Source organism: Physcomitrium patens, chromosome 11 (assembly GCF_059467195.1).
Source record: "Physcomitrium patens ecotype Gransden chromosome 11, ASM5946719v1, whole genome shotgun sequence".
In the NCBI taxonomy this organism is placed as follows: Eukaryota; Viridiplantae; Streptophyta; class Bryopsida; order Funariales; family Funariaceae; genus Physcomitrium; species Physcomitrium patens.
In genome coordinates, this window is record NC_143420.1 from 6,469,586 (window position 1) to 6,487,913 (window position 18,328).

The 18,328-nt window shown below is 31.9% G+C and overlaps 1 protein-coding gene and 1 long non-coding RNA gene across 6 annotated transcripts; both read right to left on the bottom strand.

Annotated features, from left to right (window-relative positions):
• Positions 1-9,960: 9,960 nt before the first annotated feature.
• Positions 9,961-12,479, bottom strand: LOC112289033 (uncharacterized). Of its 2 annotated transcripts, none has more exons than XR_016505432.1 (4): positions 12,019-12,479; positions 11,384-11,509; positions 10,675-10,739; positions 9,961-10,436 (listed from the first exon to the last, which is right to left on the bottom strand). It is a non-coding gene; the product is annotated as an uncharacterized LOC112289033 (long non-coding RNA). The 2 variants fall into 2 exon arrangements; XR_016505431.1 differs by having other exon boundaries at positions 9,961-10,557.
• LOC141045956 (uncharacterized) lies at positions 12,288-15,256 on the bottom strand. Of its 4 annotated transcripts, none has more exons than XR_012218583.2 (3): positions 14,997-15,256; positions 14,388-14,811; positions 12,288-14,092 (listed from the first exon to the last, which is right to left on the bottom strand). XR_012218583.2 is itself a non-coding variant. In XM_073537377.2 (2 exons), the coding sequence occupies exons 1-2, from the start codon at positions 15,224-15,226 to the stop codon at positions 14,596-14,598; spliced, it is 462 nt and encodes a 153-aa protein (XP_073393478.1). In that variant the 5' UTR covers positions 15,227-15,256; the 3' UTR covers positions 14,289-14,595. The 4 variants fall into 4 exon arrangements, 1 of the variants encoding a protein (XP_073393478.1); XR_012218582.2 differs by having other exon boundaries at positions 14,520-14,827; XR_012218581.2 differs by having other exon boundaries at positions 14,388-14,827.
• Between the last annotated feature and the right edge of the window lie 3,072 nt (positions 15,257-18,328).

An 18,328-nucleotide genomic window follows, 5' to 3' on the forward strand; every position in this document is an offset into this window, starting at 1 on the left:
CGGATTTATATGTTTTTTATATCATTAGAAAGCTTAAAAAATTAAATTTATAAAAATGTACTTTTTAAATTTTACTTTTTACTTTTTATTAGGTGAAAACTCCGTGAACAGACTATGACCGAATTTTGGAGTGTGTATTTGCTTGTATACATTTCTTTCACTTGTTTGTATTGTTTCTTCTTTTGTTCTTGTTCATTTCATCTTCCACTTCACATTGCCCATTACAAGAAACTTTTAATTGAGGCCATCTTATAATTTGGATAGAGGGATGAAATTTACACTCACATTTTGGTGCGTTTGCTGGGAGATGGTGCTTCTAATGGTGTGTGTGAATGTGAAGTTTGCTTCTTATGATTGATTTTGATACAACTCAAGTTGACTTTTTAGGTTATATTATTTCAAATGATGGACTTATAATAGATCCTAAGAAAGTTCAAACTATTATAGATTGAAAAATCTCAAAAATGGTTTGAGATATCCAATATTTTTTGAGATTTATTAATTACTATAGGATCTTTATAAAGGACTTCTCTTAAATTTTAGCTCTACTTACTTGTTTGACTTGTAAAGACAAACTTCAATGGATTTAAGAAGCAAAGACAACATTTGAAGCTTTAAAGACAACTTTTGTTTTTGCATCAATTTTATATCTTGTTGGCTTTTTTAAGGTATTTTTTTATGGAAATAGATACATTAGACTTTGCTTTGAATGTTGTATTATCAAAAATGGAATCAACTAATAAACTTCATCTAATAGCTTTTCATTCCAATAAATTTTTAACATCTGAGATTAACTATGAAATCCACAATAAAGAACTCCTTTCAATTATAAATTCTTTCCAAGAATGGCATCATTATCTAGAAGGCACTTCTAATCTAATCGCCATGTATACAGATCATAAGAATCTTGAATATTACATGTGAACATGTATTTTGAATCATCGCCAAATTTTTAAGTATGTCTTTATTAAGATTCAATTTCAAAATCACATATTGACTTGAAAAACAAAAAGGTTTATTAGATTCCTTTTTTAGACATCCTTATCTTATATCAAAAGAAAGAGATGTATCTTTTGATCAATAAAGAATGATTTTTTTAAAGTCTTTGTATTTTTATCTTCGAATAATGAAATCAACATTGATTATTGATTCAAACTTTATTAAACAAATTCAATCAAGTATGTTTTTTAATCTTCTTATTCATGATATCAAAAATCTTTCTTTTAAGTTTCAAAATACTTCCAAATTTAAATTTAAAAACAACCTAGTCTATTTTAAAAGATACCTATATGTTCCAAAAAGAGAGGCATATTTATGTTGTCATATTATAAAAGCTTATAATATGTAAAAATTAGTTAAAACATATAATATATTCATAATTCTTAGTATATATTAGAATAATTAATAGATTAATTTAAAGAGAGTGGATATAAGAAACTTTATTTTGAATTTTATCTATTTTGATTTTAGCATTAAAAAAAATACATAGGACCTAAATGTTTAGTATGAAGCCTTAAGAGGAGATTAGAACCTAAAGATGAAAATCTTAACTAGTAGGAGGCTTATTGGAAGGGATGAAAGTAAGACATGGTTGGATGAAGGCAAAGAATGGAGATCTTCATTCTTGTTGGTTAAATACCATGTCCAATGGACTTCAAAGAGGCTGCCCTAGGCCTTATTAGGAATTAGGATTTTTTATTGAATTCATTTGAGCTTTGGAGGCTAGAATAATTAAGTTTAGGTTTTTGGATACAGATTGGATGCAAATTTTGTGTGATGTGGAGTCTTTATAAAAGAGTTATTGGCACTCAAAGTTAAGGTATCAATTTCATACCTACTATGACTCTTTCGAATATAACATACGTTTACAAAAAGCAATAAAGGATCGGTGATAAGGATTGAAGAGAACACTTTTTTACTACACTTTTTATATATTATTTGATGAATTTAGAGTTTGAATGAAGAAGTTATAGAGTGTTAAAGTTAGAGCATCCAAATTAAAGGCAATAAATAAGTGATTTTGTTCATAGTAATGGTTGGAGCCATATTTTGAGTTTTTGGACAAATTTTTAGTTAATTTTTTTTAAAAAAGATAGATAATTGTATTAAAAAACTATACATATAAATTTTGTGGTATTTGGATGTTTATTTTGTGACATATGAAGAAATTGCATGCAGGTATATAAAAACTAGGATTTGAAGCTATTGTTAGGGTTTTGGTGATATCTTAAGATCCGCGATGAATTTACAATTGAAATTTGTTGTTGGAGTTGTTAGAAGTATATTAGTACTTTATGTAAAATTTGAATAAGTTTAGACAGTCGGATCAGGAGATATGAGATATTGAAGTTCAAAAAAAATTCCGCATAAGGATATACAAGGTTTTAGAGGATTTTATCATATTTTGGATGTTGTTGGTTACATGAGGCTTATATATTTGGTGTAATTTCTCCATAAAGAAAAATTTTATATATAAACTTAGGGCTTCCCTTATTTTGAAGCTTGATTGAGCAATTAGTGACAATCAAGAGCCCAATACTTTCTTAAGGCAAATTCTTTCTTCCTTGATAATGTATTCTTCAAGCATGCCACAATTTTTTAGCAGTTGGATATCTTGGATACAATAAGACTTTAGAATTGATTTCTAGAGATTTTTGGTGGCTGCAAATGTAGAAGGCAATCAAAGATTTTATTCAATCATGTGATATTTGCTCAAGATCAAAAATTCCTTGTCATCGATCTTATAGACTTCTTCAGCCATTACCTATTTCAAAATAACCATGGTTTTTTGTTTCTATGGATTTTATCATGGATCTTTTAGTCTCAGGTTTGTATGATTTTATATTTGTGATAATAGATTATTTTACAAAGATGGCATATTTTGTGTTATATATAAAATCTATCTTAAATAAAGAAACAACCAAGCTTTTCCTTAACAATATCTATTGATATCATGGACTGCCTAAAGATATTATATTAGATAGAGAGATTGTCAAGGATATGAATCTCACTGTATTATTTGATCATTATTGAGGCCTTCATAACTTCTTTATAATAAAATATTTAGAATACCATCAAAAACTATTCTTATCTCTAATAAAATTACCAAACATTAGGAGTCTCTTCTAAGGTCATGATACCAAACATGTTATATATTGCCAGCTATTTGAAAAAAGACATGTTATTTTTGAGGATTTTTATCTCAATTTTGTTATCTTAAAGGTTGTGGTTTGGCTACTATGTGAAAATAATGTGATTATGTATTTAATATATAATTTACTTAGCAACATGATGAGAGCCATGTTATTAGATTTTAATTGGTTATAGATTGTGATTAGATTACTACTTTAAAAGGAGGTTGTTTAAAAGGATTACTATTAAAATTTATATAACTTTATTTTCTTTTGATAATGGCTTTTGAGATTGATTTTGTTGGTGGTAACTTTAAATATTTAGAGTCACCTTTATTAGACATTAGTGACTCTTGAAGTCTTATTTTAGTTCTTTAATTTGATGTTTAAGGCATATATTAAGTAAATCTTGTAAAAAAAAAATTGAAGAGGGATTTTGGTAGCAAAAAGAAAGTTAAGAGCATCCATATAGATGAATGGAGATGGATGATGAAAATCTCCATTTCCATTGGTCAAAAATCATGACCAATGGATTTTGAGGAGGTTGCTTGAGGCCATATTAGAGATTAGGGTTAGTTTTTCAAAAATATTTTTGCTTTAAAGACTAGGATCAGCAATTTTAGATTTTTGGCTACAATTTTGGAGCATATTTTGATTCATTTGGAGTTTATATGAAAGAAATATGGGCGTTCAAAGTTAGGATGTTGATTTTATACCTATTGTTAGACTTTTGGATATAACACATGCGTACAGAAAGTAACAGAGGATTGACAATTAGGATTAAAGAGAGCACTTTCTTGACTATATTTTACATATAATTTTTGATAAATTCTAAGCTAGAATAAAAAACTTATTGGAAGTTAAAGTCAGGATTTGGAATTTAAGGAGTTATAAGTGACCCAAATTGCTAGTAGTTGTATTTTGTGCTATATCTTGTGCACTTTGATAAGATTTTGGCTAAGAATTTTTAAAAATATATATTTTATATTATTAAACTTTATACATAAGTTTTGTGACATTTGAGTTTTGGATTTGTGAGATATGAAGAAAATAATACTTAGGTACTTATGCATTAGGGTTTTAAAGCACTTGCTAGGGTTTTTAAGATACCAAACGATTGGTAGAGAATTTAAAATTTAAATTTTGTAAAGTAAAGCTTAAGAGTGAATTTTATAATATATGTAAATTTGACAAAATTTGAACTATTGGATCAAGATATATGAATTTCTAAAGTTTAAGAAGAAAAAATCCTTTGTAGGAATATTTTATTTTGAAGGAATTTTATTATAACTTGAGCATTTTACACAAAATAAGGGAATATTTTGGAAGCCAAGACTTTATATATATGTTGAAGATGGATATGTTGAGCTATTTTTGAATTTTTGTATAAATATGAGCTTTTGAGAGGAGATTTTGGATTTCTTTTGAAGTTATTGAAAACCTAATCTACGAGCAAATGGTTAGCTATGATTGGTATAGCCAAGAATGTTAGAAAATTTCTAGATATTTTAGAAAGCCTTATGTATAAACCTTCTTAAATATAAAAATATTTATTAATACAATATCTTTTTGATATTGTAGTATTTATTTGTCTTCTACTTTTAAGATTAAATAACTTATTGGAGCTTTGCTAAGAAGTTAAAACTAAATTCTCTACAGCTAGGTATTCCATGTATTCCCAAATAGAAAACCATAAAATACAACAATGGTCTTTATTATAGCTAGACAAACTTGTTTTTTGTTCTATTATCTTCTTTGATATTTGTACTCTTTATTTTATAATTGTGTTCTTTCTTTGGACAATATTGAGCAGTGTACTTAGATTCTCTACAATATAAGTACAATCTTTCATGACAGCGATGAATCTTATCTTGCTCAGTAAGAAGTTTGAAATGTATCGCATCAATTTGCATATCTTCTACTTTTGAATGTATGTATTCAGGAAGTGTTGGTGTTGCCATTGAATTATAGTAACGTTAGAGCCTACTTGTCTGACTCTTTGATCAAAAATTTAAAAAGTCAATTGTTATACTACATAGCAAAGTCAATCATTTGACTCAATGTTTGAAGATCAGATAAGTTAAAAATCAATTTTCTTACCTCATATTGTAATCCATAGAAAAATTGGCTAATAAGTGTAGCATCATTCCACTTATTATCAGTTACAAGTTGTCAAAATTGTAAAGCATATAATGTTATAGATCGATTCTCTTATTGCAAAATATAGATCGTATTGGTCGTAACACAAATTGCATCATGTTTTCTATACATGGTTCAAAATTCCACCAAAATAGCCTCCAAATTATCTAATATTGAACCTTATTATTCAAGAAAAGATGAAAACGACAATAATATTGAACCTTAAAGAAGTGTATTAATGAATCTAACTTGTGATTCTGAAATTGGATAGCTTAGAGATTAAAGTTCAATCACAAGTTGTACTTGATTGATAAATCTTTAAAACTTGGACCTTATGCAATTAAACTTCTATCAAAGACATGAATCTCAAAGAAAGAAAATTCTCAATATATCCTTATATCATTGAAAGAAACTAAAAAGACATCCAAAGATGATATAATATTGGACTAGAATGGCTATTACTTAAAATAAGAAGACTAAAAAGTCTTAAAATAAGACTAAAGATTATAAAGGCATTGACAAGAGTGAAACACGCTTCACTCTTCACTCTTTCTTCCATATATACTTTCTAATTAGGAGCTACATGGTGATATTCTATAAGACCTCTAACATGTGTTGACTTTGCTAGCTATATGTCTTAACTTGTAAGGCAAGTTATCTATATATGTACCACATAATTAACTTGTTTCACAGGCTACTACACAGAGTTAACTTGTTCTACAAGCTACCAACATGTGATTAATTTATTGGCCAAATTTCTAACCTAAAAACACATCTAAAGTCAAAAATGCATCCATCAAGCTTCTAAGAAGCTTTTAGGAAGCTTTTCTACAAGATTTTATGAAATTAATCTATATTTACTTACTTCTATTTAATTATATAAATAACTATTAGAGTAAATGTATATGTCTATTACACTACTCTACCTTCTAGGGATGAGTTTCACGAGCAGCAATCATCATCTTTCATAGATCTTTACAATTCTTCATCTAATTTTTGATAGATGTTGTCAATAAAAGGCCTCAACCTTTTTTGTTGCATTTACAAACTTCTTTGTTAGCTCTCATGTACGTTCACTAATATAATATCTACGCTAATGAATAAGATATTCTAACCTATTTTGGTGCCATCTTGAATCTAAGACTTCTTCTATGTCAAATTCTTGATTATTCTCCACTTCTATAGGAAGAAGTTGCATTTGTCTTCTTTTCGAGATATTCATTATCTTATATGGCTCAAAAAAGGACATATAAAATACAAGGTCGTTCTTCATAGACTCCGGTAGATATAATCGATAAGCAATAAGATTGACTTATTCACTAATAGGAAAAGATCAAAGTTTTCAATAGTCTAATTTATTACAATGACAAGTAGTCTTGATATTGTGATGAAGTAACCATACCTTATCACCTACATTGAATTGTAGTTGCTACTTGCAAAAGATATCTATGTAGGTATTTTGTTGTTCTTGAGCTTCCTTTAATTGTGTCTTCATTGTTGCATACAACTTTGATAAATAATTTGTTAAATTTTTGGTGTATGATTATTAAATTTTACACAGTCAAAAATATCAAGTCATAGAATAATCATAAGTGGTAAAAAAAGGTGTTTGTTGAGTAGAAAAATTTACTAAATTATTGTATGCAAACTCTACCAATAGTAAAAGAATTGTCTAATCATCTTGATGATAGTTGATGGTACACCTCAAATACTACTCTAAAACTTAATTCACTCATTTCGTTTACCCATCAGTTTGAAGATGAAAAGTCGAAGAGAGCTTTATATCTACCTTTAGAATTTTAAATAATTTTTTTTAAAATCTTGATACAAATTGAATCCTCCTATCCGATATAATATCCTTTGGCAATCCATGATAGCAATAGATATTATTAATAAAAAGCTTAATTCTTTCTTCATTTGAAATAGATTTTGTATATGATACAAAATGTGCCATTTTGGTGAAGTAATCTACGATTACAAATATAGAATCATATAAACTTGAACTTAAAAGATCTATAATAAAATCCATAGAAATGAAAGACCATGGTTATTCGAATATAGTCAATAGTTGGAAAAGTCCATAGAGTTGATAATAAGGAGTTTTTGATCTTGAATAAATGTCACATGACTAGATAAAGTCTTTTACCACCTTCCACATTTGTCTTGCCACCAAAAATTTCTAGATTTAAGCTCTAAAATTTTATTGTATTCAAAATGTCCTACTGCTAAAAAGTCATGACGTACTTAAAGAACACATAAATATGCTTCTCATTTTGGAACATATAGGCATTCTTCAAAATAGAGAAGGTTGTTCTTAAACTTAAACTTTGAGACTTAAAAGAAAGTTTCTTGATATCATGAATAAGAAGATCAAAAGACATACTTGATTGAATTTTTTTGACAAAGGTGAAATCAATAGTCAATGTTGATTTCATTGCTCAAAGATAAAAATACTCTAGCTTCAAGAGGATTATTTTTTGTTGATTAAAAGATACGTCTCCTTCTTTTGGTCCAAGATAAGGATCTCTAGAAAGAGCATTTGATAAACCTTGTTGTTTTTCAGGTTGATATGTGATCTTGAAATCAAATCTTGATAATGATATGCTGTAATGGACTTGGCGACCATTCAGAACACGTACTGATATGAAATATTTGACGTTCTTGTGATTGATATATATATTATGACTAGACTTGAAGCACCTTCTAGATAATGATGCCATTGTTGAAATAAATCCATAATTACAAGTTCTTTATCGTAGATCTCATAGTTAATCTCGGCTATTGAAATTTTTTTGGAATGGAAAGCTATTAAATGGAATTTATCATTTATTTCTATTTGTGACAATACTGCATTGAAAGCAAAGTTTGATGCATTTTTTTCCATAAAAAATATCTTAAAAAAGTTGATGCGATATAAAGTTGGTGTAGAAATAAATTCCTTCTTCAAAGAAACAAATGATGCTTTGGATTTTTTATTCTACTTAAGTTTGTCTTTACAAGTCAAATATGTAAGTGGAACTACAACTTGAGAAAAGTACTTGATAAAAATTTGGTAATAATTAACAAAGTCCAAAAAGCATTGCACATCTCTAACTGTTCTTAGGATCTCCTAATCTATTATAGTGTGGACCTTCTTTGAATCCATCATAAGCCCTTCATTAGAAATGATGTATCTCAAAAAATCAACTTGAGTAGTGTAGAATACACACTTTTTCATCTTTGTGTATAATCTTGCATCTCTTAGTTTTTGTAACACATGATAAACATGAACTTCTACTCTTCTATATTCTTAGAATAGATTAAAATATTGTCTAAATAATAGACCACACAATCATCAAAAAACTCACAAAAGACATCATTTATTAGATGTTAGAAAGTACTTGGTCCATTCATGAGTCCAAAAGGCATGATATTATATTTAAAATGTCCATATCCAGTTTGAAAAGCAATCTTCCATTTATCTCCTTCTTTGATGCGAACTAGGTTATATGCTCTTCATTGATCTATTTTTGTATAGATCTTTGCTTCATTTAATTGATAAAGAAGTCTTGAAATCAAATATAGAAGATTCTTATTCTTGATGGTGAACTTGTTAAGTCCTCAATAATCCTCACACATCTATAGAAATTCGTTCTTTTTCTTCAAAAATAAGGTAGAAGCCCCGTTAGGAGCCTCGACTGGAGAATCGCATATAAAGTTTTTAATCAAGTTTTCATCAATGTAATCTTTGAGTGCAACCAATTCATTTTGTCATAGGCTATAGATTGGTCCAAATAATAGTTGAGTTCCTTCTTGAAGATTGATGGTACAATCATAAAAATAATGCTCTTGAAAAATATTTGTATTTTTTTTTTCTAAAACATCTTTAAAATCTTGATATTGACTAAGAATACTACTTAATATCTTTTCACCATCAACAATGGATGTTGCATATATAACAAAAGATGGTCCTTTATTTGTGGCATGCATGAAATTTTTTGCACTTATTAATAAAAGTTTGGATATATTAGACTTATGGATTTCTACTTGTCTAACAAGACCTTAAGCTAAACTATCAAAAAAATCGAGATTACAAGAAATCTAGTCTATTTGAAGATTATATCTTTTAAACTACAATAATCCTAAAATAATTGGATTAGAAAGAGACTTAATCACATTAAATATTATTATACTATTATAACTACTAATTACTACTTATGTAGGAATAGTTTCATATATAACATTTCCAAAAGATAATGAACATCCATCTATTACTTTCATATGCACAAGTTTGATTTTCTTAACTAAGGATATATCTTGTTTTTTGACAAAGTCTTCATCTATAAAATCAAGTTGAAACTCCTAAATCCAATAAAGCTAAGACTTTGATTTTTTGGTTCTAAACACACTTCTATTGTAAAACAAGGTGAAAAATCATAGGTGAGAATAAGACCTTTGTTAGATGTTACATATAATTCCAACCTCATGGTCTCTATTGTAATTTTTGTAATTATTGACATGAAATATTTCTCTTTCATTTCTGATATGGAATGCATCTAATACCATTTTCACATTCATCAACACACTATAAAATACGAACAAGCTACAACATCAATTTCTAAATGGACTCAAAAAATATTTGAAAAATACAACTTGACAATAAAATATGAACAACAAGCTACAACTTCAATTTCTAAATGGACTCAAAAAATACAACTTGTGAATCTCAATTGCTCAATTATTTAGTAGGTGATGTAAATTTGTCGTGAATCCAAAAATTTGTGCTCATTGAACTTCAAAGCTTTGCTTGAGCGATCACAACGAACTAATTATTTTGGAATCTCATCACTAGAAAAGATTGCAGAGGTTACTGTCAAGATAAGCTGAGCAGTTGGGGCCTCACTGCCTTGAAAGCCAACACCACTGTGTTACAGACAACCAGAGTAATTTTAGCCCACCTCAGGATTCGGAACCAAATTCACGTTCTGTTCTTCGTTTTCGTCACAAAGTCACAGCTGATTGCTCTTTCAAGGTCCTAAGATACTCTCGCATCAACTTGAACTTATTTTTGCTTAGAGAATGAAGATAGCTCCAAGTGTAGATCCCAGTGTCATGCAAGTCGTCAAACGATATTTTGTGGTAAGGCATCAATGATATGTTTTAGATGCTTCTGATCACAGGAGGGGTCTGTGTTCAAAAACAGTGTTGAGAAACAAAATAGGATGTGCATGGTGCAAATACTTCTGAACAACTGTGCACCATAACATGTACAAGATGTCTCTAGAGTTTCAGTTGGGAGAACTTGAGCCTGCCACTTGATGCAAGAACAGATTCATTGATTAACATAGAAGAAAAAACCTGAAGTTTAGTGGGTGAATTCCACAGTACTCTTGGGCATTCAGATTGTAATTTTAATAGAGTTTACCTGATTGCATAATTTCCAGTGGGTTCAACTGATATGATGGTGACATGTCTCCTTCTTACAACTGCCTGCACATTGTCATTTCCACTTGGTTGGAACATTGCTCACAATGTAGATCCAGACAGAGGTTTAAAGGAAAAAATTGCGGCGACATCCATTGGCAGTGCAAGGCTTGGAGTTCAAATTCAAAATTGCGAGTAGAAGGTTAGGAGCCTAAAATATTTTTTCGTATTATTAATGAAAATGACCGCAACGCCAGATATAAAGATGAAGAAATATCCTAATTGTTCCTCTCGCTGAATGACGCTGACTGTCAACTGTAGAACTTTTGACACAAAGAAATTCTGCAGAGTAGATGTATTTGTCTCTGTTGTTAAACTCCACTTCCAAAGCCTGCAAATATAAAGAAGTCGAAATATTCTCTCATTGAAGTTACAGGAAAAATGGCACAACTTGATGCAAGCCTACACAAAGGTAACAATGTCACCAACACATCCAATTAACGAAACTAACTCCTCTAACCTATGAATCCTAAACCTAGAAGGTAGTCACATGTCCACGGTAATCGAAATTGTGTGTCACAAGCGAATCTACGAAACTAGCTACTCGTAGAAACGCTGCATAAGAAGAAAGCTTATAGAATGCGAAACAAAAGGATGGCAAGTACAAGATGAGATAAGACGTTTACCAACGTGGATTGCAAACAGCTTACCTTCAAATTGGGGGTAGAGGGAGGGACAGCCCGCAAAACAATTTTGGTGGCACAAATGGGGGAGGAAGAGAAAGAGGTAGCGAGGCCTCGTATAAGACAATCCCAAGACAATCGTCCCAGGACAATCTGTTTCATACAAGCAATTGGAAAACATCAATCTCAGTTGGTACAACTCCAAGATACCACAGTTGCTCAGACTTACAGAGTCTTAATCACTCAAGATGGCTCGAGTCTCAAATAAGACACCTCTTCAGGACAAAAACTCAATTTTCTTGCAAGTCCAATCAACCACATACCGCTTTCTTCTCTTTTCCTACAAAAGACAAACCCGTCTAACTCTCTGAATCGACCCCTAGGAACAATTACAAGCAGTTGTAGCACGATCACACAAGAGGCCCTCAAAAACTATTTAAAAATCCTTCCACTAAGCCAATTGATGGTAGCCGGCTGCTCAACCAAGATTGAGACACATAACAACAAAACTTACACAATCCAGATTCTCTATGAAAGCCATCAATTCATCCTCCAGATTCAATACACAGATTCCTCCAACCAAAACTTTTGCCCATGCACAAACAACAATCGCATCAAGAGCTAAACCACATAGACAAGATTCCACAAGGAAACAAACTTACGTTGATTCGCGTCCTCGGGGACCGCTCCAACAGGAGCATCTTCCGTTTTTTCCACCATTAGACTCCTTTTCACAATCAAGCCCCTCACACAAGAACCTCTACCACAATCCTACACTCTTCTACTTTCATGCAAACTAACACAATTACTCCAAGGTTACAAAAACACATCAATTCAAAGCTTGAAAAATCCTAGCTCAAAAACCCAACTTCCAAAAAACATAGTTACCATCCAAACCTAACTCTCCAACATATAAAACAGCTTTTCATAATTTCTTCGCTACAGAATAAACAGCGTGTATATAGCAAACTTGAGCAACTAGGTAACGAAACAAGACGTTTACACAACTCAATAATTGACAAATCTGACAAAGCAACTTTTACAGTTTGATCATGGAGCTGAAAAATCTCTCGCAATTTCCACAATTCAACTGATCCATAGTAGGAGCTTGAAGGGGAACACAGATACTTCGGGGAGGACCTTAGGGCGTCCCAAAGCCCTAAAAATCCAAAGAATCCCGGTTACTGTAGTACCGCAAAGACCGTGACCTGTTTATCTAGGAAATGATTATATCTTGCTGGACGTATCTACGTTTTTTCAAAAGAGGAAGCTGCTAGTGCTCCTGTTCGTAACTCTAGGGTGTGGATGAAAGGAACTTTGTAGGTGATATCGTATTAATACGTATGCAAAGCAATTAATCTACACCCAATTGTCATCGTGAGATCTAATATGCAATCTCAATTTCATGGGCAAAATTCACTATTGCAATACGTAAATTATACCAATTTTGTGATGTCTTCTTGTGTTTTTTACTCAAAGTTGAACTATCTTTGTCCAATCACATTGAATTTGGCACAAACCATTAAACAAAGAGGAGTTTTGAAGATACAATTCCAAATATAAAAATATAAAAATAAAGTATGTACAAGCAAGATCCATAATATTGGTGACACAACATAAAGTGCAAAAAAAAATGATGGTAACTTGAAAAAGGATTGTATAACATTAATTTTACAATGAAAACATAAAATTAATTTTAAAGACAACTATGGATATGTAAGAAATAACATACATAAGCATTTTGTTATGTAATTGATAAAAATAGAAACATATATAACGATGTCATAATAAAAAAAAAAAAATATAGATAGAATATGATATAAAACATTAAAATTTGAAGGATTGTGTATATAAGCAATCATTCCAACCAATCAACTTGTGGTAAAAATTCCGAAAATGATCTTTAATAAAACAAAATAACTATATAATATAAATTTCAAAACCTATCTCAAAATCTATATAGAATGTAATAAATCATTCAAGGTGTTATAAAAAGATTACAATTTAAAGTTCATATATTGATTGAATGTTATAAGGGGTCTTTATATCTAGCATCATAATTTAAAAGGGCATGGTATAAATGTTTTTCAAAAGTCCTCAACTTAGTGAAAACAAAACAAAATCTTCTTTAGAAGCCTTAAATATATTACAAAGTTAGTGGAGACTATGTTATGAAATGAACCGCTTTTATTTTTATTTTTAAACTGTAAGTCTAAATATGTCAAAAAATATCTTGATTCTAACCATTATACCAAATAAAAATAATTGGTTTCAGTTTTTTTGAGATCATTTTTAATTACTTTAGTGCTATACCAAACAAAACAAACAAACAAACAAACAAACAAAAACAGGTACATGTATAAGTATATATGATGTCTTATTCAATATGAAGAAATGCACAACTTTTTTTAAAAAAAGAGGCACATCTCTAAAGAAAACCAACTTTAAGATTGGCAATTCAAACCACATCTGTTAATGCATTATTTGTACAATAGAGTATTTAATTTTGATTCCATTGAATTTTTTGTTTTAATCTTTATAAAACATCTTCATCGTGGCTTATCGAAACAAATATTAACGCAAATGTTTGCAGTTAATTGAAGGAAGTTAGAGAGTAGACAGAAGTCAGGGGTCTAACTTTCAGGTCTGAATCGAAGGTTCGGCCAAAATTCGCTGTGAAAAGAAGTTTCTCCAATCGTCCCACCCCATCTTTCATCACCAAGTGCACGGCAGCAGCTGCATCAATTGTTGTGCACAATCCTTATAAATCAACGCAACAGATCAACTCCACCCAGAGTGGCGCCGATCACACAACCGTAAAGCAAAACCGTAATCCTCAGCGGCTAAAACCAGTTGACGACACGGGAAAACATAGAAACATGTATAAGCAAAACAGACAGCAGACGGTATGAAATTCAGGAGAAAGAGGAGATTGGTAGAGACCGATACTCGAAGTAAATATTAGTTTCTGGTTCAATGAAAACATCAAATGGAGGAGCTGCAGAGTAAGTGTAAGGCTGTGAATGCTGACCGCATTCAAAGCGACCATAGGATTAATTTCAAGCCCGATCACAGTTCCATGACCGCCAACAGACGTATCAGCGTGGAAAGCTAAACGCATCAAGCAACAAACTACTCCCGCATCACATTCTAGCAAATGAACCTTTGCTGAAGTTGTGAACACAGCTCAGGGACTTCATGCGCTGCAGCAAGCAGGCAAACCAAGTTGACAATCTTCGTTATGCAGCTTGGGATGGTGCGATCAAGGCGGGCTCTCCAGCAGCAGCGCGGGCCTCGTGGTTCTCAACTTCAACAGCAACTGGAGGCACATGTGGACGGGCCACCGGAGGACCTCCACAGAAGAGGTAATCGATCTCGCCAGGCAGGAAGGTCAGACTGGATTCAAGAGGAAGAATTGGGGGAATCGGATTGGAGCCCATCGTGACGGATTCACTCTGCAATTCACAATGACTACGCAACTTCTGAAGCCAAATCAGTGCAAGTCGAAACCGCACTCACTGAACTGAATTCACCGCCTCACATCAAGCTCGTCAAATCAACTAAATACTCGTCCCACAAAACACACTAAATCCGCGATGACAGATTTCGGTCTTCTATTTCTATCGAGCTCGGGGAGAACCTGGAGATATATATATGTTCGAGGTTTATTTGGATGAATTCCTCCTTCTCCATTGGATGGATGAAATTTTTTTCGGTGGCACGTATGAAATTTTGAGGGAGGGAGGGATCTCTCATCATCATAGGAGCAGCCGGGTCCAGACCGGGGGCATCGTCCTCACGTGAAGCCGTAACCCCATGGGAGGGAATCTCTGATGTTCCACCAAAGCACCGTAACCCACATGGTTGCATGCAACCATGGTGCAACCATGGCGACGGTGCAACCATGGCGCAACCATGGCGACGGTGCAGCCATGGCGCAACCATGGCGACGGTGCAACCATGGATGGCGACGGTGCAACCATGGCGCAACCATGGCGACGGTGCAACCATGGATGGCGACGGTGCAACCATGGATGGCGACGGTGCAACCATGGCGCAACCATGGCGACGGTGCAGCCATGGCGCAACCATGGATGGCGACGGTGCAACCATGGATGGCGACGGTGCAACCATGGCGCAACCATGGCGACGGTGCAACCATGGATGGCGACGGTGCAACCATGGCGACGGTGCAACCATGGATGGCGACGGTGCAGCCATGGCGCAACCATGGCGACGGTGCAACCATGGATGGCGACGGTGCAACCATGGCGCAACCATGGCGACGGTGCAACCATGGATGGCGACGGTGCAACCATGGCGACGGTGCAACCATGGATGGCGACGGTGCAACCATGGATGGCGACGGTGCAACCATGGCGCAACCATGGCGACGGTGCAACCATGGCGCAACCATGGCGCAACCATGGCCACGGTGCAACCAGAAATATTCCAAAACGCGCCAAATACGTGATTCATTCATCCAATGTGTGATGAAAGATGGGGTGGGACGATTGGAGAAACTTCTTTTCACAGCGAATTTTGGCCGAACCTTCGATTCAGACCTGAAAGTTAGACCCCTGACTTCTGTCTACTCTCTAACTTCCTTCAATTAACTGCAAACATTTGCGTTAATATTTGTTTCGATAAGCCACGATACAGATGTGCCCCTCACCCTCATATAATCTCTTGAAGGTCCATTGCAACTGAGACCTCTGCCGAGTAGCAAAGAACCTGGACATTGTAGAATTTGAATATTGTTGATAGAAGATACTTATTAGGCCATTTTTCCAATGTAAGAACTGGTGTGCCGATGATTATCAAATCCCAGTGCAGAATCCATTTCGCTTGGGTCAAATTATTTTCTGCAACTATCAATTTTATTTATTGTGCTTCACATATTTGTGAAGCACAATGACTAAATATGTGTGTGAGTGTGTGTGTTGTACATAGTTATACATTAAAAAATAGGATTATGGTTCTATGTGATTGTCATATCGTGTGTTTTACAGTGATTGGTTTTTTATTATTGTTATTATTATTATTATTATTATTACTTCACACTACGTTTTTGAAGTGTAGAGCATACTGGAATAGTAGATTATCAAAATATGGAGCATACACAACGAGTGTCTTTTAATCTCACTGATTCAAATGAATTGGTTGAGTTCCATATGAAGGAGGTTCATAAATCGTGTCAAATTTTCGGAGGTTTACTGTTGGTGATTTTTGCACGTTTATTTTGTCTCATAAATTCAATAATCCTTTAAAGAGTAACTCAATCATGAATTATTAAAAGTTAGCTTTTTTCATTTTCATTTGAACACTTTGCTGCATCTTAGTTATGAACTCTTATTGAAAAGCAAATCTTGAGTATATTCTCATTTTTCATATGTTTTTTTTTTTTTTTTTGTAGTTGCTTTTACACATGTGTTCCTTGTTTACAGATGTATACCAACATCCACATACATAAATAAGAATAAATTGTGTAGTCGTGTATGAAAAAAACAATGAAATTATTATATAAGTCATTGAAAATAAATTGTTGATTTTCAACAACTTGAGTATGTAATGTATCATATACATATATTAAAACTTATATTTTATTATAAGAATTTAGAATAAAAATATTAAAAAAAAATAATTAAATTATAGAGTTGTTTGAAATACTTGCTAATTAAGATGTTTTATAAAGTTAAAAAAAAATGGAATTAAAATTAAATATTCTATTGTACAAATAATATATCAATAAGTGTGATTTGAATTGTTAATTTTAAAGTTGGCTCTATATAGAAATGTGCATCATTTTTTAAAATCAATTGTGCATTTATTCATATTGGATAAAATATTATATATATATATATATATATATATATATGTGTGTGTGTGTGTGTGTGTGTGTGTGTATTTTTTTTGTTCATTTGTTTATTTGTTTATTTTGTTTTGTTTGGTATAGCACCAACTCACATCCTAAAAATCTTTTTGTAGAGCACTAGATGTGCTAAGAAAAATAGTTCTTATAGACTACCTTGATTCCTCTTTAAAATATTTATTTTTAGAAATGGTCAATCTTTGACTTAGCAATTGTAAATTAAGCTTTTATATCTTTTTCATGGCCAATAACATAGGTTTCAATTAGTTTGTGTATTATATATAATTATTGGAGCTTAGAAGGTCTTTATTATTAAAGAATAAGATGAGAAGGAATGCATTGATTTTCTTACATTGCATAAAAAATTATTTTTATAATATATATATAAAAAAATAAATATATCCATTTTGAAAGATAGTTTTTAAAAAAATATTAAAAAATTGTATCAAAAGGTATTGAAAATAATGTCAAAAAACTAGACAAGAAAACTAAAGTCTCTTGAAATAAGATTTAGAAAAAAAAAAGGCATTGACAAGAAAAAATAAGTGTCAAGGACAAGAATTCAATGAAAGCAATTAAAGAAGTGAGACTTTTTTGAAAGAAAGATTTATTGAAAGAAATTAGAAATAAGAAAGTACGTATATTCAAAAAGAAACTAGAATGGCTATTGCCAAAAGATAAGAAAACTATAATACCTTCAAATTAGACTAAAAGCAATAAAAGAGTTGACAAAGGTCAAGAAGGCTTCACTCTTGCTTTTATATAAACTACTAATCTAAGAGTTATATAACAATATTCTATAGGACCTCTAGTATATGGTTAATTTATAAGACACATGTCTTAATTTGTAAGGTAAGTTTCTTATACGTACACCATATTATTAACTTCTGTTGAAGATTAGCAAGTTTTTACTTAATTACGACCATATAAAGATTAAGCATAATAAGTTGCTAATAGTTAAAAGGCAGCAAAGGATTAATAGAAGTTACTATGGTAGCGGCTAGGGTTTTAAGGTCGTGGCTAGCTTAAGATGAATCTAGATGTAGATCTAGATTGAAAGGATGAACGTGACTCTGAATTTAGATCTAAATTTAGATCTT